At 40.4% G+C, this 24,451-nt stretch overlaps 1 protein-coding gene across 1 annotated transcript in view; it reads right to left on the bottom strand.

Moving 5' to 3' along the window:
• NELL1 (NEL-like 1 (chicken)) overlaps positions 1 to 24,451 on the bottom strand; it is a 295,750-nt gene that overhangs the window by 141,006 nt on the left and 130,293 nt on the right. Inside the window, exon 13 of the mRNA XM_009886260.1 lies at positions 11,676 to 11,801. Within this exon, the coding sequence (XP_009884562.1) occupies positions 11,676 to 11,801 (126 nt within the window). The remainder of the gene's footprint in view (positions 1 to 11,675; positions 11,802 to 24,451) is intronic.

Raw genomic sequence — 24,451 nt, 5'->3', positions numbered from 1 at the left:
GAAGAGAAGGATGTACAACAGTAGAGCAAGATTAGATGGAGTCTACCTTCTTGCTCTTCCCCATTCTGTTATGAGGTGCATCCAGACACTGCAAAGCCAGGCAAGACAGCCATTTACCTTTTCTATTCATAAATCGCTTATAATTGATGATTTTGCATAATGCATCATTGGGGTTTTGGGACTCTTAAAAGCATGTAAAGAGTGAAGTAAAAGGACAGAGCACATGCAAAAGAGACAATAACATTTTATGTTGTGGCAGAATGCGATTACATTTGGAATGTCTTTGCTTTATTGCAAAGCCATATTTACGGCCTAAGTAAAACACAGGATGCAGTTCAGAATTGGAGAAACACCAAGGAACACATCTGAAAGCAAAGCTCCAAAGAACAGAGGGTTCCTCTGCCCCTTTGTGGACTGCATGCGTGCCTAAACATGCACACTCTTAATTTACTGTTTGCAGAAGAATTTGCTACGTCAGATATTCCACAGAACACCACTTTCAATATTTATGCTATTTTCAAAGCAAAAAAAAAGCCAACAACAATGCAAGCCAGCCAAAAACCAGCATAAAGGACAAATGTTGGTCGATAGTTCAGCATTATGAAAGGTCTTATACATTAAATTTTGTGAAATAAAACCCTACATTATGAGAAGCACAAAGCAGACTGAAGCAAATCCCTGGGATCCTGAAAACTTTGAAACTTTTCTTCACCATAAATAAATAGGAAAAAAAATATTTTAACCTTGCAGGTAACTAAGCTGCTTCTCTGTGGCCATCCTTATACTTTGCTTGGCAGCCCTGTTTTCTGGTCCCTTCCGCTATCATCTGCCATAACAGGAAAGCCTTCCCCAAAACACCTGATTATCTCAGTCTAGCAGCATCAACTGTATTTTCTAAAAATGAACTTTAATTGTAAACTCTGAAAAGAAACAAACAAACAAAAAAATCTAAGCACGTAAACATGGCAATAAACTATTCTAATGGGAGCACGATTAGCAAGACTGGGTCATTCATTTGCCTAGCTCTGTCCCACTTCTCCAACAATGAATAAGAGTTATTTCTGGGAGAGTCAGAAAAATCCCCAGTTTGAGCAATTATTACATGCAATCATGTAACTAAATAGGAAGTTTCATACCAGGAGGCAAAAAGCCTACAGGAGAAAGCAGGAAAATATTAACTACAAAGTGATAGATCAAAGCCACCCTCTTTCTCCCCCTCCCTGAGCTATTCCCAAAGGCTATATTTCTTGAGGACCAAGCAAGTCTGCTTGCCAGTGGCAGCTCTTCTACACCCTTTAAAATCATTTCCCAAACATTTCAGAAAGGCAACACTGCCAGATTTGTGGTTATTCACTGATGTTTACAAAGTCAGGATAGCTAGGTTATCAGACATATTAGCATTCACCTGCAAATATTACCCATACATATATCTTTATACTCTTGTTCACCGACAGAACTTAAAGGTCCTCCAAAACCAGAATGAGCCACCCAAACGGACAAGCCACATTGCATCCTTCAGAACAACAGAAATTCTGCCCTGTCCTTCACCCCCTTGCACATGCCCTTCTGCTGAAAAAAAAGCATATTTTAAGTTATCCAGAAAGCTGCAGAACCAGCAAAGCAAGAGGTGGCCAATCTACAATGCATGTCTAAACAGGGCTTACACAAAACCCCAGCCACTTCAAACAAATAACGGATGCCCATCATTGAACCAGGGTCCTAAGGTCTTTTCAGAAGCTAAGATTGCTCAGAAGTTGATCCTTTGATCACTTGTATACAGTAATTGATACTCGAGAATCTATAGTTGTTAATAAAATATTAGCTTTCTCCCAATCAATATGCACAAATTTATGAAATATTCAGCACAGGTATAAAAACGAGATCATAGCAAAGTAAGAAATATTAATATATTATTTCCTTGCGTATAAAATACACCTTCAGGTTTAAAAAGGAAAAAGCCAAGACCCACAAAAGCCTTTGTCATACATATTTCTCACTGTCAGAAAAGCCCATCAGACATAAGCACCATGAACTTTACGGAAAATTTTCTGTTGAGCTTAACAAGCTTTAGATAGTTCCTTTGTTTCAGAAATAAAAGCCTTACTCTAGAAATCTTAAATCCAAGCAGCAAATACAAAAATAAACAGCAGAGCAGCAAAGTGCAGCGCACTTCACAGATATGCCAGTTGTTCCTCGGCAGACTCTTCTCAGCCACCACGACACACCGCCTTGCAGGAGGAAATCCCCCACGTTACACACTTGTCAAATCCAAGTTAATATACTGCAAGTTCCCAGCCTTTCTCGAGGTCCAGTGATTGCATCCCTGACCACTTCCAATGTTCCTTAAATCAAAGTGGTGGGAATTTGGCACTCCCATGTTCCAATATGAATGGGCTCCTCTTCCTCTGTATGGCTTTTCTTTGGAAGAAATGCATGTGTATGTGCCATACGCTGCACAGATTTTGGTCACACCAGACTCCAGATAACTACTCACTGCAAAATATACACATGCACATCAGAGGAACATTTGAGCCTTTTTTCCTAATATTTTCCAACAGTAATGTGCTCATTATTCCTGAAATCACAGAAGCCATGTAAGCCATTCAAGCACCAAAAGCAAACACTATATAGAGTCTGTATCTGGCCATTAGTCATCCATCTAACACTTTGTCTAGCTGAGCAATGTTTGGACAGAAAAAGAGGATATAGCAGGGCAAACAGAGAATTCCTATCCAATGCGGTCAGCACCGTGCCTGGCTAACCAGCCTCTGGCAGCAGACATTAACACAACCCAGGACTCCAACCACCAGTATGGGAGAGGCTGAGGCCACATCTGTCTGACTTGCTGACCCCACGCACACTGCTCCTCTTACCTGGGACCGTTCTTTAGATCATCTTCCTTGACACACATCAACAAACTTGCAGCTCAACACTAAAAAAAACACTCCTGCGAGACACCAAAAGTTTGGGGGCACCGGCCCAGAATTTTCTGAAGGGAAAACATGAAGTAATGAAGAAAACCCCCTCAGAATATTTTGCACTGTTCAGCAATAAACCTAAAAACATAAACCTAAAAATAGGCTTTTAGGTTACAGGTGAGAAAAATGAAGCATACTCATGAAAAGAGTTTTTAAATATTAAAAAGGACTGCAAATAAAAAGGTCAAAGCATTCCCCGTGTTCACTGAGAATATGACAAAAGGTGACAGGCTTAAATTTGGGCAAAGGAGTAAGTATTGGGGGAGGGGGAGAACACAGCAAAAAGGGGATTAAGGAATTTCCCTCCTTGAAGTTGTTTGGGATTTTAAGAACCAGTAAGACAAAGGGTATTTCAGGTTCCATGGACACTGCCTTGAGGAGGACTGACGAGCCAGATGCCCTTCTCTATGATTCAGTTACTTCCATGATTTAGTAGGAGAGTTCAATTCTGTGTCTGAAGAACAAAGAGTTTGTTATAAATGGTTTCTAGAAACAGAATACACCATGGGAGAATTTTTTGTGTCTTTAGACAAAGAAGGTGACAAACCCTAGCTGTTAGAGCTCCAAAAGAATCAGAACTTGATTGAGTAAACTCTTCCCCACAAGCAAGTTACACTCCTGAAGGCATTAACGCGTACTGTGGAAGCAGATGACTAAAACATGAGAGCTTTTTGCTTCCAGCCACTGACATCGATCCTGCAGCTGCTGCATGTTTTCAAGATGGCACGTTCCTACTAAGAAATTAGCATGGTGGCTCTCATTCCACCTCTCACCTCACAGACTGCTTGTAGTAATAGCTAGATTTAGGAACCAAGAGTTTGTAGGCCATAGAAATGGATTTAGTACTATTGTAGCACGGAGAAATGCTGCCATAAGGGAGCTCAGGACAAATGCTGACCACGCGACGTGGAAAGGCTCACCCTTGCCCTCGTTCTTTAGATAGACAGCTTCATTCATGGGTCTTGAATGAGTAATAAATCAATATTATTATTTTTAAGCATGATCTTCATGCTTAAGTTTATGCACAAGCATGAACATGCATATGCAAAACAATTTGAAATACTAAATTTTTGTGATGGCATATATACCAGCACAAAAGGCTGCAGCTAAGAAATCATGTGAAAATGCTAATTATGGCTAAGTCAAGAAATACAACTCTCCGCGTGATTTGCGGTCAGGTCTTTAATGAATTTTAGTATTAATAAAGTTACAGAAAATCAATGTGTCAAAAGGACTTGAAAGGATTACCAACTACTCTGGACAAATTAGCAAAACTTCCATGCCTAGAGCACAGGAAAGCACAAAGATGTTTAATTAAACTATTTACCAGTGAAGAATTTAAATCACTATAAATATTACATTTTTAGTACATTTTTTCCTCAGATTGAAAGCACTTGGGAGCAAATAATACGCAGTTTCCCAACAGCTTTTTTTTAAAGGAAGGAATGTAAAAAATGTTGCAGTTAAACCCAGTAAATGAAGGTGAAGTCAGGAACAAAAGAATGTAACATGGCATTTAAAATTAGAGGACTGGGAAATAATTCAACTCCGAAGTAAAGAAAGACGTTACAAAACTGCATGGAAAGAGGAAGGCGATTTGTACCATGATGGTCATGCGGCTACTCAGGGCCCAGGCACACCGTGCTCCAATGAACTGCTATTGTTTCTTGAAAAAATATCAATACCTATGAAAACAAACCTCACTGTTCACTGAATCCTTGTTGGTATAAGCCTGTGTTTTTCCCACGTCTAATTTTTCTGACTCTGTTTACTAGACTCTCCAATGCTGCCACTGTGTCAGCATGAATTTGGGCGAGATGCTCCACTTCTCACAATGCCTCAGCTTCTCCTTTTCCAAAACGGCAATTAAATACTTACCAGCCTTCCAGGGATGCATTGAGGAGCTACCTTATCCATGTTAGGGCAGCATTCTCTGACAACAAAAGAGAGTCATCCTTTTTAGTATTTTATAAACAGAGCTTCCCTATGGCAAGAGTGCACTGGTTATCTCTCTATGGGACTTATCTAAAGCCAAAATGAGTGGATTGAAAGCTTTCTATTGAGTTAATGGGTTCTGAGTCAAGACCTGCGTATCAGTCATCTGATGTGGAATCGCTCTGTTTTTGTTTTGCTGGATTGACTCAATACTCTTCTAGTCTGCCGTTGACTTGTCCTGCAGAGCAAAGAAATGCTCTCTGATGCAGGCAATACCCACTGGTGCATAGATTACCTGCTGCTGAACTTGGCCAACAGCCCACTGAGGGACTTGAAACAAATGTTTCTGCATTTCAAGGCACCTGGAACTAGACAACATTTCCCTTCACAGTTTGGGGAACAGAGATGCTATCGCCTGCCGTTCAAAGAGAAGGGTTCCGCCTAAAACTAGGAGCTAAGTCCTGTCCTGCCTTTTAGCACTTGGTCTCAGGAAAGGAGAGACCAGCGTAACGGTATTTTGTGCCTGCTTAGATAATATAATCAGTGTCATCCATTCAGGTTGGTTTAAGATGAATTTCCAAATGCATTTGGAAATGCCCGAATGTTGCCCTGAACATACAGTGCAGCGAGAAGCCAAGCCCACAAATGAGGATGCCCATAAATCAGGATAGAAGGACAATGGGCCGTCCTCAGCATGTAGAGGACAGAGTGGACACCAAAGCAGGGAATGCTTCAGAGCAGTGTATATGAATCTATATATCAGAGGCAAGTCAAATCGGGAGGGTCTAGATCTGCCTGAGGTCCTTATCCTCAGCCCTACCCATTGTGCTGAACATCTGCTACCTAACCTATAAATGGTGACACATAACTACGACCCTAACCCAATTAATATTTTCATAATGTTTCTTTAAAATTTATGTAGTGCTAGACAAGAAACTCACTAATGGTGTCCTTTAGAGCAGCAGGATCTAAAGACGGCTCTTCCCCAAAACATACTTGAAAACTATTCCACCACAGACCGACCTTTATTGCCTACTGACCCAGACTGGGGTTTCCAGCTAGCAGACATGTCTATCAATTCACCAGCTCCAGGCCATCACGTGAGCAGTGGTAACATTTGTTTACTGACCTCTGTGAACATCCAAGACCCTGCACAGTACTTCAAAAGTTCAAGTGCCACACCAAAACTATTAATGTTTCTTTCCTTGAATGATAATTTAGTTCACCAAAAAAGGAAAAGGGGGAAAAGAGGGTCAGTAAATTCGACTGCAGAAAAAGCACTGTCTTTCAAAAAGTGACTGTATTATCAACTGGCTGCCTAAAAGCTTCTATTCATGTCTTTTTCAAGCACATCCAGTGGTTCTGGATAAGACGCCAGTAACTTGCCCTTTGAGATTGCCACTTCACCATTGTGAAACTTGCTGCATTATTAGCAGTATTATGGGGTCAACTACACCACCTTGAACCTGACTGATAAACTCCAGCAACAAAAATCTAAAGGCATCGATTTTAGTGACAGCAAACAATTTGAACAATGTTTGTTCTAACCATAGCAGGGAATTTCTGCGGTTGGGTTGCCTTTCACAGATATGGGAGAGGAAGAAGAGCAGGGAGAAGGGGGCTGCTGTTTTTTCCCCTTGAAATTGAGATTTCTCAGAACTCTGAGAGTAATACGTGCAAATAGAGGAATAAAAATCTCTTGGCACTCTCATTTGTAAAGGTCTTTTTTAAGCTTCAGTATATAAATAGTGAATATTTGTAGGAAATTAAAAAAAAAAAAAAAGTTAAAACCCCAAAATAGAGTAGTCAAGCCCAGCAGTGACTACACAAAATGAGACAATGCATTCTTTGAATGACTGCAGGATTTTAGGAAGTTATCGGTGTCCCACGCAGCCCCGAGGAAAACATAGCAAAATGAGGGGTATATTTTTAAGTGGTTATCATAGATGTTAAAGGCCAGGAATCTTTATCATGTTCATCGTGGTCTTCATAGAAAGTGCCAGTACTATGCAAAAAGAGGTGAGGCCCACCTACACTGTTTCCTCTTCATATCAGCATGACATATCTCGTTATTACAGATAACTTATAGCCTATTAAGATGAAACAGCATTCGTTTACCTGATTGAATGACAGTGGGACATCAAAACTATATATTGTTGTTTCAAACTACAGAAAATCATATACACGCATTTTCAAAATCATACCAGAGAACAGATACAGTCCCTCAAACGTAAAATTATGATATTTGTATTATGTAATTTATAATGCTTCAAAAAGCAGTTACCTAAATAAACTACTTATGAAACAAACTCCCAAACTGGCGTGGTAGAAGAAAGCAACCCAAGAGAACTTATTTTTCAACAAGAAAGCAGAGTAAAAACCTGTGGAAGTCAATAAAATGCTTTAGATCGGTAGATTCCAGTAAATGAGAGCATCTGGAGCAGCAAATCTTGCTGCCATTTTCAGAACGAGCAAGACCATGATTTACCTGAGAACAGATAAACAACCTGTCAGTGTCCCAGGAAGACACTGAAAGAAGCTTCCTCGTCAAGGGTAACTTTTCTTAATAAAACTGTCTTTCACTCAACAACTTAATTCAGAGCTCCAAGCTCTAGGAATAGGCGAGTAGAAAACCACTAATGTATCCTTCTTGGTGAATGTAGGTTAAAGTTATTGCTATTACTAACCTGTCACAAAATACCATGGGACGAACCTCAACACACCAGGTCTTCTGCTTATATGACACTGAATATTGATTATTTATTAAAATTGCCACAACTTAATTTTAAACGATAGTTCAGAATTTAATATAATTTTAGGCTTCATCCAGTATATTATTTCAGTCACTCTGTCTCCGTGGCTGCATTTTCTATGCAATCAGCACAACTTTCAACACAGTAGCTTCTTGCTGATAACCACGGGAAGTTCCTATTCCACAGTTCTCATGATCAGAAATGGGAAATATTATTCAAAAATTGTTTTGGGAAAAGAAGTTTCATCAGCACCAAACCAGTACAAATTAGTTTAATTTGAGAAAGGTGCATGGTTATAAGAAAACACACTGGAAACTGCATATTTAAAATTCAGCAATATGCAAGTGAATTTAATTTTGCTCAAACCAAATTGGCTGAGCGTTTCAACATTCACTTAATTTCTTTCTGTAAAAATAACCCCCTCAGTATCAAATTGAAACATTTAATTCAGCTTAAAAATTGTTTCTGACTCATGGCTTCCACATATCACTGCTTTCCACCTTTTGAAAGCCACCAAAGGACAGCTGACAGCTGCCAAGGCCACCAAGCACAGGCCTTGCCCAGCAACGCACAGAATCTGCTCAACAGCAGATGACGACTTTGTACCTCGATGAATTATACTCAGACTTCCCAAAACATGATACCTCCTGCTCTGTGGAACAACTCTGCTGTTAGGTCAACAGTGCATAAACCACATGCAATACTGTGCATGTGCCTTAAATGCTTACCCTTGAAACTCGTTAACCCTTATCTCAAACCCATTAGAAGCCTGACCCCACATACAAAAAATTCAGTTGTAACCAGAACACCAACCCACCTCAGGCTTTCAAATTGTCCCCACATGCATGGCTCAATAACAAGATAATTTCTCATTTATTTTGTTTGAATAAATTTTAAAACCTGAGTAATAGCTACAATCTATTTCACTTGTGCCTGCTATCCATTGGTGCCAGCATGAGGGGGAACTAGTTAAGTATTTGCTGCCTGATTTTTTTAGGGTTTTTTTTGGTTTTTTTTTAAGATTCACGAGAGAAAAAGTCTGTATAAAGTCTCTATAAACATAAAGACAGATTTGGTGGCCTTCTACGACGGGGAACAGCAACTGACGTTATCTACCTGCACTTGTGCAAAGCATTTGACACTGTCCCACATGACATCCATGTCCCTAAATTGGAGGGACATGGATTTGGTGGATGGACCACTTGGTGGATAGGGAATTGGCTGGATGGTCACATTCAAAGAGTTGCAGCAAATGGCTCGATGTTCAAGTGGAAACCACTGACAAGTGGTGTTCCTCAGGGGTCAGTATTGGGACCAATGTTGTTTAACACCTTTGTTGGCAACATGGACAGTGGGATTGACTACATCCTCAGGAAGTTTGACAGCAATACCAAGCTGTGTGGAGCAGTCGACACACTGGTAGGGAGGGATGCCATCCAGAAGGACCTGGACAGGCTTGAAAGGCGGGCCTGTGCAAACCTCATGAAGTTGAACCAGGCCAAGTGCACAGTACTGCACCTGGGCCGGGGCAATCCCAAGCACAAACACAGGCTGGGTGGAGAATGGATTGAGAACAATCCTGAGGAGGACTTGGGGATGTTGGCTAATGAGGAGTTCAAAATGACCCAGCAATGTGTGCTCGCAGCCCAGAAAGCCAACCACATCCTGGGCTGCATCAAAAGCAGCGTGGCCAGCAGGGTGAGGGAGGCCTCTGCTCCTCTCTGGTGAGACCCCACGCTGTACTGCATCCAGCTCTGGGCCCCCAACGTAAGAAGGACATGGACCTGTTGGAGCAAGCCCAGATGAGGCCAAGAAGATGATCAGAGGGCTGGAGCACCTCTGCTGTGAGGACAGGCTGAGAGAGTTGGGGTTGTTCGGCCTGGAGAAGAGAAGGCTCCGGGGAAACCTCAGAGCCCCTTCCAGTCCCTAAAGTGGGCCTACAGGAAAGATAACGCTTTATCAGCAAGGGTAGCGATAAGACGAGGAGTAACGGTTTTAAACTGAAAGAGGGGAGATTTAGATTAGGTATTAGGAAGAAATTTTTTACTGTGAGGGTGGTGAGACACTGAAACAGGTTGCCCAGAGAAGCTGTAGCCGCCCCATCCCTGGAGGTGTAAGGCCAGGCTGGATGGGGCTTGGAGTAACCTGGTCTAGGGGAAGGTGTCCCTGCCCATGGCAGGGGGGGTGGAACTAGATGATATTTAAGGTCCTTTCTAACCCAAATCATTCTATGAAAATGCAAGATACAAAAACAGGATTTGTGCTTCTATTGCACAATACTTGGTTTAAATACATTTATTATTATAACATACAATTATTTCTAGATACAGCAGGCAACGAAACAAGTTTCTCCTTGTCTATGTTACATACTTGCTGTGCTATTTAATTGTGATGTCAAAAAAGAAGTCATTTTAGCAAAATAATAAACCTGCCAGAAACAGTTATCTCACTCATTCTATTGTTTTGTTCTTATACCCGTTCTGGATTTTTTTTTTGCATGCACTTTAAATGAATATTCACCCATTACTGTCAAGTAACTTGTCTTACTACTTCACACTTTTTCTGTAAATCACAAATACCCTGCTTTCTAAACTATTTGCATGCTTAGTGATAGTGCCTCGCTGGAAGGAAAGGAACATTAGGAAGTTAGTAGTGTATATATGGAATGCAAGTGTCAAATTATCAAAAATGTTTTGCCCATCACTGTGAAGGCCGCTACCTCACACAGCACAAACATTCAGAACAACATTTAAGGTCTGAAAGTTTTCTGATATGGCAGATAGTAAGAGATCAAGAAAAACTCAAAAGTTTACTCAAAAGACACAGATTATAGAGAAATAGTGACTCTCTGGGCAAAATAAAAATCAGTTTCCTGACAGCTATTTGGTATTATCCTCTCTCAAGAGGTGGGCAGGACTTTCCTACAGTTTTTATAAACTACATAATCTAAGCTACAAGACCTGCTGTCATCACAAAAGTCAACATTTCTTATGACCTTCCCTAAGGATAACGTGCATTACAATGCAATTATTCTGGGCTGGAAATCATTCTTATATTGAACACTCCTGTGCCTTCTTTCCACTGAGAAAATAGCTCACCCAACACAATTCTAAACATGGTATTGTGTCAAGCTGACTTATTTCCACCTCAATAAAAGCACCAAATATTTTCCTCCTTTGCCAGATAGGTGCATCACCAAAATAATCCTGACGTCAGCTTTTCTGGAGCGTTGTGATTGAAAGATGTTATCCAATTAGGTATAGCTGGGCTGAGCGTTTCAGCAGGTTCTCACGTTTTTCCCAGAGGTTGCCAGAGAAGGTCCCTTAAAAACTTCTAGATGGAAATGAGACCTACCTACTTTCCGCTAAGAATTTTTAGAGCTCATTTTGCTGACAGGTATTAAGAAAGAATCACTAGATTTATTGTCTAATGCTATCACACTTGTTCTCTTTTCTAAATAACACGTCTCATAGTCCTAGAGACATTGATTCTCAGCATTAATAACAATTTCCAAACCACCTAATAATAACTGGTTTTGAGGACTTTATACGTTTTCAGTTTTACTTTTACGTATTTGTTTCAGCTCTGTCCAGAAAACTTCTCGTCCTGGATAATTTCTCATGTTTCAACCAACTGACCAGTTCCAAACCACAGGTAATAAAAAAAGTTATTTATTCTAACTACATGTGTGATCTGACCTCAGCCTTTGCATCTCACCCGCAAGCCAGCTGTAGGACATGAAGGGACCACATCCTGGTTGACAGCAGTGCTCAGTGTGTGCACCACAGGGCTTCTTGAGACACCATCCAAATTAATCCCAAAGGGTCCATAGGAAAGGTACCTCATACCAGATTTACCTACAGAATACTACCTCACTTGTGCCTAAATTTTATGCCAGCAGAGGGCCAGCTAGTATGTGGCATTTGGTATGGCATAAGGACTAATTAGAAGCCAAGTAACATACACAACAGAGTATAACATTACTATTGTTGTATACCTAAAAGCTCACCTGTACAGGAGAAATCATCCACGCGGACGTATCCCATGACACAGTCACAACGATAGGATCCAGGCAAGTTAACGCACACAGTATTGGCATGACAATAATGCATCTTGGCAGCGCACTCATCAATATCTGCAGGGAAGAACCACCAAGGAAAGTTACAGTCAGGCTTAGTAAACTGAAAAACATGACACAATATTCGAATAAGAGAAAATAAATTCCATTTACAAGTCCAAAGCCAAGCTGATTTAACTCGAGCATGAAAGAATAACGCAAATTTAGAAGAATTTGTTTGGGTTTTTTTCTACGACAATGTTAAAAACCAAAAACCGATGCGAGTTTTCAAACACATAGAATACTGTCAAGAAGTACGTCACGCTCAATGTTGCAAGTCCTAACTCTGTCTCATCCGAAAGTAAAGCATGAAAGCATAGTAACTCTGTGCAGCGTGGTATCAGTCGCAGTGCTGGACAGATATGACACGGCAATGTCTGTCAAGGCAATGTAGCGGATTCAACTGCTGAGTTGAGCAGCGAGTATTCCAGCCCTCCACACTCATCCAAGTGCTCTGACAATGCCCTGTCCTTGAGAAACACTTCTGCTGCAGGAGTTACTGAACAGTGCCCTGTGCCACTTCCACATCCCACACAAGCAGATGATTGAGCCAGTCATCTAAGCCCATTTTAAGCCTGCTTTACATCAAGCCAATGGAGGAAAAAAAAAAAAGATTAAGGAGCAGCAGAAACTTGACCCCATATCTCTGCTTGCTTGAGCAATCTCTACTGCTGCTGCAAATCCAAAATTCAAAACAGTTTTCGCAACAGTGAATCAAACCTATCATTTACTTGCCTGTTTAAATATCCCAAAGCTCTGATATTGTAAACTGTAAAATCTTCCCCCTTCCTTCCCCACAAAACCAGATATTACACTGAAGAATTCTCTTTATTTTCTTCTCAGCAGGCTAGATTTTCTGCTTAGTAGCACCGATTTTACATAAAGTAATTCATGGTTTTCAAAAGATTAATTCTAGTGTTACATATGTCCACACAAAGAAAGATGAATGAGATTCCTTTTTTTCCCCCTCTATTACTTTCTCCTTGTTATTGATTGCCTACACTCAAGAAAGGTATTAATTGACAACACAGCGGAAGAAATTCCTCGGCCGGTGGGGGTACAGATGAGTAGGTCACCCCACAGCGTGGTCTCCTGCCACATCCTTCTGCACAGCCACCTGTAGAGACCAAGCTACGACCTTCCTTCTCCCTCACCACACGGTGCTTATGGAGACACAATGGAAGTGCTACAAGGGGTTAGCTCCATAACATCGGGATTTAACCCCAGAAGGTGAGGGGTGGGGGAGTTAATTGTGCACCTTCTGAGTTCTTCATTGCCTAAATTCAGGTATCCTGTTTAACCTTCCTAAACCGAAGTAGCTGCAGCTGAAACATGCCCACATTTTCCAGTCTCTGAAAATGAAACACATGCCAGCTATACTCAACACTTTCTACGCTGCAGACATCTGTCCAGTAGGAACTAGTAGCTAAATCACGTCGTGTTGGCCACCAAACAGCTGTCAGTTGGCAGTGATTTCTGATGGCTGCCAACTTGTGCTGAATTAGAAATGATGGCCTGGAGGCAAAAGACTTCGTACGCCACTACAAGCACCTTGAACTATCTCGTTCTCGCATTTCCGTTGTTTCTGTTGCAGTGCCACTTGATGAAGTGAATTTTAAAAAGTCAGGAGCATCAATATATGGAAGATAAAAGCCAAGAAAAATCCTCCCACATGTCTTGTTATCACACCACTGAGTGCTGGAGCCACTTGGGAAACACTCAGGTGTTGACGTGCGTTCACACTGTTCTGCTTGCAGCCTCTTTTTAATAGGCTTTTGGAGCACAGCTTTGAGGAGTTTTGTTCTTGCATATCTAATAATTTTCTAGCATAAAAGGGAAAGGAACGAAAAGATGTCTGAAAAGAAAGCAAGAATGTCAAAACAGCAACCAATTCACCCGAAAATTAACCTTATGAAAATATCGCTATGGGAGAATTTCTCAAAAGGAGACTAAGAACTTCAAGTGATGACTTGACTATAAATAGAGGAACTGAGAACAACTGACACTGGGTTGCTGCTGAAGTCCTTGAGTCCAGGAAGAAAAGACTGGGCCCAACAAAGGAAGCAGAAGGAACAAAAGATCCCTCTCTTCAAACTTTGCTCATTTATTTAACTCTCTTCTCAATCTTTCTTGGTGTGTTTTCCATAAACCCTTTCAGTATTTCCCATTTTCTTCTACCTTTGCAGCGTTAGCCTTCTACTAATACACTTATTTCCTTTACAGAGAATAATAGCAAGAGGTCAAAACTGGCAATGGTATTTTCTTATTAAAGCCTGTAGGGCAATGCTAAAGCTGTTGTTCTGGACCACAATTCTGCAAATCCTTGTAAAAGGTTAGGTATTCATCACAAAAAGCTTTGGGTTTTTACTTAATATTGTTAGAGTAAAATCCATAAAGCACCTAGTGGTATATATCAGCTCAGTTGTAATGGAACTCAAATTGTGATTCATGTGTATAGATTGCTTGTCGCATTTGAAATATTAGAGCTCATCTTCTAGTGGTCTTTTGAGGTGATAAAAATATGTGATTTATGTTTCTCTCCAGACTGGTGAAGTAGTTTGTTTTTCTTTTAAAAAGGTATACTTATGGTCTTTAAAATGAGACTTGACACAGCATAATGATCATTCACATATCACCAGCTTCCATCTACATAAGCTCGCTCTTTGCAACAACAAAGACTTTTGGGCTTCGGCTTTTCAGTAAGGAGCATTACGTTACCAGCTGGGTTGATTTGATAAGCGAGTGTTATCCTACTGGTTTCAAGTCTTTTCTTAACAGTGAAATAAGGTTCATTGCCTATACAGAGCTCTCTTTACCACAGTACTCCCCTACCCTATAACTAATCACTTATCACCATTACTCCTTACAGTGCTAACCAGTGTTCATGAACTTATACGGAAAGATACACGTATTATCTTTTATTATTTGTGCCATGCTATGAGTACACTGGGACAAAACATGAACAAAGTATCTCAGTGGAGCTACCTGCTTAGCACCTGACATGCTTTCTGCCACACAGCAGACACTCATCTTCTCACACCAACCAACCAAGCCAAACAAGATGGGATGGAAAGACAATACAAATGGTCTTCAACCCACAGCCAATGAAAGAGGTTTTCTCATCTGCAAATGTACTTTACAAACCTTACAAACCATTTAATTCTTTTCATGCCTGACTTGGAATCCTACTGCTAAATATTTAAAATATTTAAATATGACACTAAGACACCAAACCACAACTACAGCATCCTTTTACTGGCTGTCCCCTCCAACAAGTCACATCAAACCCAATTTATCTCTGCTATAAAGAGGGCACCGTTCCTGTTAATGGCAATGGGAGTTTTGTCCATTCACCCAAAAGATAACCTACTATTTTTTAATAGTACTAACCATGTACTAACCTGTACTAACCATGAGTGAACAATCTTGAAACAAAGTGGTCTCTGCCTCTGGAATTACAGACCACTGTTTGCAATATAATAATCCATTTAGACATTAGCAGTATCATCACCTGTTGTTTGGGGCTTCATAGTTTAACTACTGGAAGAAAATAACATTCAAATCAACACAAATGAAACAAACTATGAAGTGCTCCAGAGCAGCAACAGATCATGTATTTGGAATTCTGCTAAGTATCAGAATCAATTATTCCATTTGCAACTCTCTCCCAGTTATTCACTTTCTGTTTGGGGATTTTCCCAAAGTTCATTCTAATTTTCAAGCACTCTGTAAGGAAGCAAAGACAGAAAAGTAAAGACGGGGGGGAGGGGAGCGAGAGGAGCTTTGCAGAAACCTCTGACCTCTAATTCATGACTCCCAACTAGAAAACATTATTAATGGGGGGATAAACTCCCCTCCCCTCTTTTTATTCAAGCTAATACTATGCCTTGACTTGACTTGTATTAAACCCTGGTCTAAATAATCTGGATTTTTTAATATGTAAAATGAGCCGGTGTTGCTATTTAAATATATCAAATCTTAAAATATGTTCACAAGCTGACAGAATCATATAAACAGTTCCCAAACGGTGGATCATAACTGTAGTGCAACACAAGAGATGTCCTAAAATTTCAGTCACCCTATGCTTATGCAAAAATGAATACATGCTGGTTTCACCCCGCTGACTTAGCAGCTCCCTCCTCATTACATTTACTTTCTGTTCTCCAGATTCTCCCCGATTCTGTCCTCTCCCGCTCTTACCTCCTTTCCACTGCCAGACTCACTTGACTTCAACTCTCCTTCCCTTTTATTTTTTCCCCTATTTTCGGCACATATCCCGTGCCTGGTTTTTGCCTTTCGCACAGGGTGGGTTTCTCAAATTGAGCGATACAACCCTCAGGGAGCCATAAAGCATTAGACAGCAGCAGTCCCCTGTGAGCTGGCAGCAGCTCAGCTTCCCCCAGTTGCCTGAATAAGAAAAGACTTATTATTGGTTGCAAAGGTTTAGGCTAGCCTTAAAACTGTTTACCAACTTGGAACTCCTTGATAGCAACACATCTCCTCCAAGGCTGGGCAGCAGTGCAAAGGCAGGTGATCCTCGCCATTCCTCTGACTTTGAGGACTGGAGCTGCTGCCCAGTCAGAGCCAGGGGAACTACCCAAACCAAAAGCAGATAAGCCAAAGGAAAAATTTCCCTTTCCGTAAGGCTGAGAAATATTACCCTAATGTCGCTAAGTAACTAACTAGCTAAAATTGCCTTCATAAATTAGGGCTGGTGTAGCATCACCTGGGAATCCATAAGCAATAAAATAACTATCAATATAATAACATCAGGAAGTACTATCGCTTTGACTTTTAGAGCGCCATTAAGATGGTGCAGCCTCTTCCTCTGGGCACAGCATACAAGCACTCTACATTGATATACCTACTTTATGATCAGGACAAGAGTATCAATATTTCAAATCTGCTTTCTATCAATGTAAGCGCCCCTCTAGTGATGACAACTGTACAACTATCAGGTTAAACAAAGAATGAAAGAAATACTTAAAAACACACAAGCATGTGCAAATCACACTTAAACAGTCATACTTTCCAGTGCAGACCAGCCCTGAGCTAATGTAACATTCCTGAGAAGGACAAAAATAAAAATTCAAGTGAAGTTACCTTCCTCCTCTTTATTTCAATACTGTCAGGCTTAAATTCTTTCACCAATCTTCCTCCATAGAGCAACGAGTCATTCTCAAACGAAGATCACAGCATCAGCACCCTTTTGCTGATGAGAAGTACGTAGCTCCTTTGCTACCTGTTTCTCAGCTACATTAGTAACCAGCCCACCCAGCAGTCATACAGGAAAGTGATTGCTTCCCAAAATCTGCTCTGCTGAAATTCAGCCTTAGACATTAAAATATCGCTTAGGCACAAGATGAGGTCCTCTTCTACATCCTTGCTAATGCTTACAAATAATACACAAATCATTGGTGTCTTTATGTTACGATTTTTTTGCCTTAAAAAATAGACCTTTTCATAACCTGAGTCTCCAATAACCTGACCAACTCTTTGGAGCCAAGATAGTTCCACTACAGTCATTTTACTCATCGTTCCTCAAAATATCCCAATCCTATCATGAAAGACAGCACCAGACTCTTTAACGCTTGCTGTCCAGCCTATCTAGTGTGCCTCTAAGTGAGAGGATTTTCCTTTTATTGTTCTACTAAATTCTGCTCCTCTCTAAGAAAAACTAAAAATTTGCAGTTCCACTCTCCCTTGTGCTTTCCATCATTACGGTGGCAATTTACGATGCATTATTAAATGGCTGTGTGGTTGGTTTGGGGGGATGGTCCTCAAGGGCCTTGAGATCTCTCTTCGGATAAAAACAGTTCATTTGAGTTGAACTTTTCAGAAAAGATCATTTAAATCAGTTAGAAAGCTGCCACTGATGTGTTAGTATTAAAGAAAATACAAGTAATGTGGTGGCGTTTTTAAACAGAAAGGAGCTGTTTTCTTAACCCTAAGTGAATGACTGCATTCATTTGATAAATATATTAATAGAAAATGTTCACAAACTTACAAATATAACTTTTTTTTAAATGTTTGCAGCTACAGCTCTTAGGGATGGTTGATAACTTATTCATAAGGTATCTCTGACAGTTGCAAATAAGTTATTTTAAAAAATATGCAGCCAGAATTCACATATGATAATGCAGCTTAGAGAACACAGATTAAAAATAATCACAAAAAGCAGAATGAAACATTTGGAGGAACAGGTTTTGGCTAACGGCAGCAGCTCAGTCATTTGCTCAAATGCACCAAAGCGACTAGCAAAAACAAGTCAAGATTCTTCTTGTATAATAGCACCCGCTATGATGTTTAGAACTTAACTGAAATCCAGATCGCTTTATCCAGGATTATTCAAGCCTTTTAATTTTTTGTTTCTAATTATTCTTTGAAAATACACTGATATTTATCTTTAGAATGCACGGCAGCAGAACTAAGCAGTGTGCCTAAGTTGGTGTAAAGACTTTTCTTCAAAGATGCTGCTTAATTTGCTCTTCCACTAAGTGGCTTATAAGAGGCTATGTAACGAGCAAGCTACTTTTTGGTTTCAGAGTCTGTCTCACCAGCAGGATTCAGAACTTTTACCCAAGTCAGTGCCACCGCCTCTGCTCTCCAGCTTCTCTCTGGCCTCTTGGACTCAATCAAAGCAGATCAATGCCTTGAGGCCACTCTACTACAGGGCATTCATGGATTCTGAAAAACATTCATTATGTCCCCTCATAGACGTTGTGGCAGAGAGGTTCTTCATCAGCCCCAAGTATTTTAACATACTCTGGAATACCAGCAGCTACTTCAAGAAAGAATTCTGTATTTCAGGGAAAGGAACCGGTGTCCATCACAAAAAAAAAAAAAAAAAAAAAAAAAAAAATCAAAGAACACTTTTACGCCCTCTTGAGCTGTATTAAGCCCTCTGAAGAGTAAAGAGTAAGACTCTTCAATAATGACTGCTACTGATTATAATGAGACCACTTCAACTAAAACGGAGTTAATCTCAAATAACCTGGTACTGGCACTACAGGAATTGTCGACTCTCAGAACTTTGCAGGAGCAAGCCTACAACAGGAGAAGCTGTCCACTCTTTGGTTGAGAGTACACGGGGGAGTTCACGGATTACAGAACTATCGCTGTATTCCTCGAGAACAAGACTACGTAAATGAACCAGCAGGCTTCTGTGCTATCTCTGTCTATAGTCAGAGTAATATTCTTGACAATATTGCCAAGGACACTGCAATAGGTAAGAGTTAAATTCAGAGAAAGATAAAAGAAATTCTGAAATAGGATGCAATTCAAATACTACGCATTTTGAAACCTTTTCTTATAAAAATGTGAAATTAGAGATAAGTGCACATGGCTGTAAGTCCTAGGATGGCGTTAGCTTGTTCTTTCTTATTAGTTTTGTCTTTAAAACAGCTCAAAAACTGTTTGCTGTTCTTAATTATTATTATTTTCTCAGAGATGGTACGTTCAGCAGTCCACATTATAAATTCTTTCATCCATCACCCCCATTTACTCAAAGTTAGGAAATAATCATATTTGTACATGCTACCTTTCTCAGAATAGAAGTTTTCTCAAAGCTTCAATCCAAATGCTAATTCTGCAACAAATAAAAACTCCTACAGATGTGATAAGTGAACCATTTGGATACCCAAGGTTCATCCTTGGAAGCGTAATAAATGCCTGCACGGGTATAGCAACATGTATCACAATGAAAACATTGCTTAACTTCACCACAGTAATCATGTTCGGCAGTTCATCAGAAATGAAACAGTACACAAAACATGAAAAGCCACTGGCTCTTTCCATCCTGCAGCGGGCAACAGACTGTGGAAAAAGTGATGAGATTCCTCCCTAGGTAGCCTATTTTTTCTTTCCCTAAAGCAGAATGTGTTTCAGGAATCTCCTAGCTGTTGAGGAGAAGATGGTGAAAAAACAAGGCTCGCCACAAGGCATCTGTGGGACAGATTCTGCCACCAAAGATGATTTGGTAAGCCAAACTATAAATTTTGAGCTACATTGTCACAATCTGTCAGCACAGCACATTTCTGGGCAACTGCGAGCTTTTAAGTTTGGAATTAGCAATTTGATGCTCTTCTCCGTTATTCCCTTGCTAAAACCCCGAGTATGATGATGAGGGTCTGATCTGCACCGTGCTCCTCCACTGAATCCATACAATGTGAATATCTGTAAAGTCTACTCCCAATACAATACAATTTGCCTATCTGGGACACAGAGGGAGTTAACCGCTTTGCCCTGGCTAGAATCCATAACAGAAACCTCAACAAACAACTACAGGGATGGGGGAAGGAAGAGTTATATATAGTAAATCTAACTGGACTACTCTCCCTTAGTATTTAGTACCACTCTGTCACCCATTTCTCTTCTTCAAAGGCTCTTAATGCAGGAGATTTCATTCTAAATCTAACTACTTCACGCTTGGCTGTAAGAGTTACCATTACACAAGTCTTCGTCAAATAAAAGGTTATGCTACTACTGTTCCCAAATATATTATAGCCCATTAGAAAACAAAGCAATATAATCACCTCATTCTTAAAATAGCTCTGTTCCCGAGAAAGACTGCCTCTAGTTTACTGATTACATAAAGGTACTCCCAAAGCCCTGCTTGCTTTGGCTTTGATTTCACTTAAAAAAGAAACTCCTATTGGATGTCAGTAAGCACAGATGAGATAAATACTGCTGTTGGAAAAGGAATGTCAGATCTCTGTAACAGATTCACCTCCTTACTTATTGTGGTTTTTTTAATCTTTCCAAATATTCTTAGAGATACCAGTGGATGCTTATATGAGGAGGAACAGGGGAAGGGGTGAGGGAACATTGTTGTTCTCTAATCTTCCATTCAGCTACATTAGCCAAGCAATGTGATACACTGAAATAACCATATCCATTTTCATTCAGCTAATACTTTACCCTTTCTATCCCCTCTATCTGATTTTACTAATGGCTAAGGGTGAACAATGGATTACTGTATCAAAATGAACAATTCTTTCTTCATGCTGCTATACCGAGAGCAATTACATTAAATACCCACTTCCATCAGCACTTGTCTTATACCGTTGTCCACAATTTTTGCTTCACTGTTCTATTTTTATCGCCAATACTCTTATCCAGTTTGTCTCCTTCTATCTATGTCCTGCGATATTGACTGGCTTACTCTTTCAAATCCACACAGATGCTATCTTCAAATGATAAATTGTAGAAGGCTACCCATATAATTGATCTAGAATCCCTGTGCCCACGGCAACCTTTTACTGTGGCATTTTGAAGGACACTGTATCTCTCTGAAAAATTAAATGCTGATGAAAACTGTAGGGGAGGGGGGTTTGGGAGTGGCATCTTAAGCCTGTCTAAAAAACTTATAGTCCCTGGAAAACTACTGGTCATGCATTTTAGAATGGCTTTTAATATATACTGTTATAATAAACGAGATGTGATATGTTAGTAGCAAAAAATCATACAAAATTAATACCCCACCATTTTCACACTAAAGTAATTTGTTCACTCAATGACCATTTGTGCAGTACAAAAGTAGCACACAGGTAATGGAAAAATATTGTCCCATGCTGGTAAACGCTCACTGTGCCCTATCTTCTCAATTTATGGCCTTCACAACACTGTTTGCATTTTCCTAAATGTTCTCTCTTAACATCTTTTCAATCATGCATTATTCATCTGGGTCTATCACATCTTGTTCCTCTATCCAACTCTGCTGAAAAATCCACATGGAAACATTGAACCTAAAGTGGCAGACTCATCACCACTACTAAGTTGGCAATTGTGCCTCTTCAATGCCACACAAGTCAAACCAGGTGGTTTAAGATGATAGAGGATTTACTGATTTTATTTTCATGGGTCCAGACTATTCCCTGTTAATCAGGTTCCACAGAGGATTAGAGCCGAGTATCTTATTCAGATAAGAAAATTATAGATCATTGCAAAACTGTTCCTTTCCTAGTACCCCTCTAAACCATGATAAACACTTTTCTTCATTCTACAGCCTTGCTACACAATCTAGTCTTATTGTTTGTGTCTTTTTAAATTTAATTTAATCTATAATGTAAAAATAAATAAATAAATAAACATCAGCAGAAGAAATCCCTTAATTTTATGTATTATAAATATTTTCCCCTATAAACATAACCTTAATTGACATAACTGAAAAATGCAAGATGCATTTCTCATCTGAGCAAATGGTAATCGGGTGTGATTTATAGCACTAGTTACTGAAAGAGGCATTTCTGGTTTGGAGATTGCAACAATACTGCATTCCGTTCGCATAACCTGAGGTGAACTAAACACCTCAGGGGCAGGGGGGAATCCAACAGATGATCATAAAAAATATTCTTTACCTGCAATCCTAATTCCTGCCTCAACACTTAGTATGAAACTTTATTTTAATTGCTTTGCTTTTAGCTATGAAATTGAACTGGTGATTTAATGCTTTCCTCTCTGATAACATAGTCAAAGCTTAGCTGCAATTAAAAAAAAAAGAAATTGGGATGCTCAAGTTCTTACTGTTGCATTTCTAGTAACTCTGCATCCGAATGACTATATCCATTACCATCATAGTGAGTCAACGATGTCTTTACTCACATTTGCTCTATCAGTATCAGCTCCTGAGGAATTCATTCACACAGATTCCCTCAAGTTCCACCAAGACCAGTGGTCAGAGCACAAAGAAAGGAGGGAGCAGAGAGATGCTGACCCAACCCTCCCCAGCCATGAAAGATAACTGCGAGCACGTCTGTTGTCTGGTTGATGTTTTAACGCAAGGTCTAGAATGGGCACGGGCCCTGCTGAAAAGAGCCTGACCGCAAACAAGCTTTCTGAGACTCCTCCAGAAGCAGGATTTTACTTTGCAGTACACAGCCCCCTGACCTTTGGGAGTGCGGGTCAGGAACAAAGGCGGCATTACGGTGTTATTCACGATACTAAATTACTATTTCATGACCGGCACCATTATATACATTTCAGAGCACGCTATCATCAATAAATCCCAATTCCAGCATGACCAAGGCGGGCTTTTACCGACAATAAGCAGTTCTCTCAAAACCCACCAAAATTCTCTGTGAAATACAGGACTGTCCAGGAGGGCAGCGGCAGAAGCATACAACAGGTTGAAGTACTCCTTGGAGAAGTTAAAAGAAAGACACTACGAGTTCAATGGGCTTTGAACCAACCTACTGAAGAGTATGTGTATATGCACACACACACGTGTGTGCGTATACACATATTTGCACACTGCAGAGGGAGGTGAATCAATAAAGACATCACACTGAACAAGGAGAAAGAACAGGAGTGTTGAACCAGAATTACTGGTTTCAAACGCTGTGCTCTGTCTCAACTTTTTTAAGCTAGATTAAGTTTTAAATAAAAGCAAAATAGTAACCCTTAGATTGCTGTTGATGTACGCTTCATGTTTTTTGTCCCTGGAGAGAATCATTATGAAAACAATGTGAGCTTCCACTATCAATAGAAGGATGGAGACTTCTATAGGTACCTAAAATGCATTTTCACCATCTCTGTTAAGAAACCAAATTCTAGTCTGATTTCATCAGTCATTCAACATTAGCTGTGAATAAACTACGACAAAAATAAAGACAGCAGAACTAGACAAGCTGTTTCTCATTTTTCTTATTAAAGAAAAAATTCTGAGAATACAAAGCCCACATCAATGAAAATCAACATGTCTATACCAGCATATAATAGAGAATACCAATTTGTAGCTGCCAAGAATGGAGAAGAGAGCTAGCAGGCACTGGTGGGACTTGGTCCCCCCAACAGGCTTGGCTGCTGCAGATTATTACATGACCCTTGAATCCTGGACAAAAGGTGGGGTTTTTAAAAAAACAAACAAACAAAAAAAAAAACCAAAAAAAACACTCACACACCAAAAAAAACCCACCACACAATCCAAACCACAGCACTTACTCTAGTAAGTTCCTGAATGAAGGTACACTGTTCCACTAATCTGTGCTGTTCCCATGTCGCTATCCTGGGTATCCTTTGCTTTCCTCAAGCGTTATCTTGTCTACCTGCTATTGCTAGGATAACAGTCATCAAAAAATGTCTCTTACCAGCTAGTCTACAGGACAACCTCTACTTGCAATGAGCTTTCAGTAAAAGGGTAAACAGACTCAGAGCTAGTTAATTCACCAGCATCTACCATCTGCATGCCATCCAGAGAGACCTGGACAGGCTGGAGAGGTGGGCCCAAGTCAACCTCATGCATTTCAACAAGGCCAAGTGCAAGGTCCTACATCTGGGTCGGGGCAATCCCAAGCACAAATACAGGCTCGGTGGGGAATGGCTGGAGAGCAGCCCTGAGGAGAAGGACCTGGGTGTGCTGATTGACCAGAAGCTCAGCATGAGTCAGCAATGTGCAATCGCAGCCCAGAAGGCCAACCGTATCCTGGGCTGCATCAAAAGAACTGCGGCCAGCAGGTCAAGGGAGGTGATCCTGCCCCTCTACTCTGCCCTCATGAGACCCCACCTGGAGTACTGCGTCCAGCTCTGGAGTCCTCAACGTAAGAAAGACATGGACCTGCTGGAGCGCATCCAGAGGAGAGCCACAAGGATGATCTGAGGGTTGGAGCGCCTCTCCTATGAGAGCAGGCTGAGAGAGTTGGGGCTGTTCAGCCTGGAGAAGAGAAGGCTCC

This window comes from Charadrius vociferus, unplaced genomic scaffold, assembly GCF_000708025.1.
Source record: "Charadrius vociferus isolate BGI_N301 unplaced genomic scaffold, ASM70802v2 scaffold115, whole genome shotgun sequence".
In the NCBI taxonomy this organism is placed as follows: Eukaryota; Metazoa; Chordata; class Aves; order Charadriiformes; family Charadriidae; genus Charadrius; species Charadrius vociferus.
The sequence above is the reverse complement of the archived record's forward strand: the minus strand, read 5'-3'. Positions and strand labels throughout refer to the sequence as shown.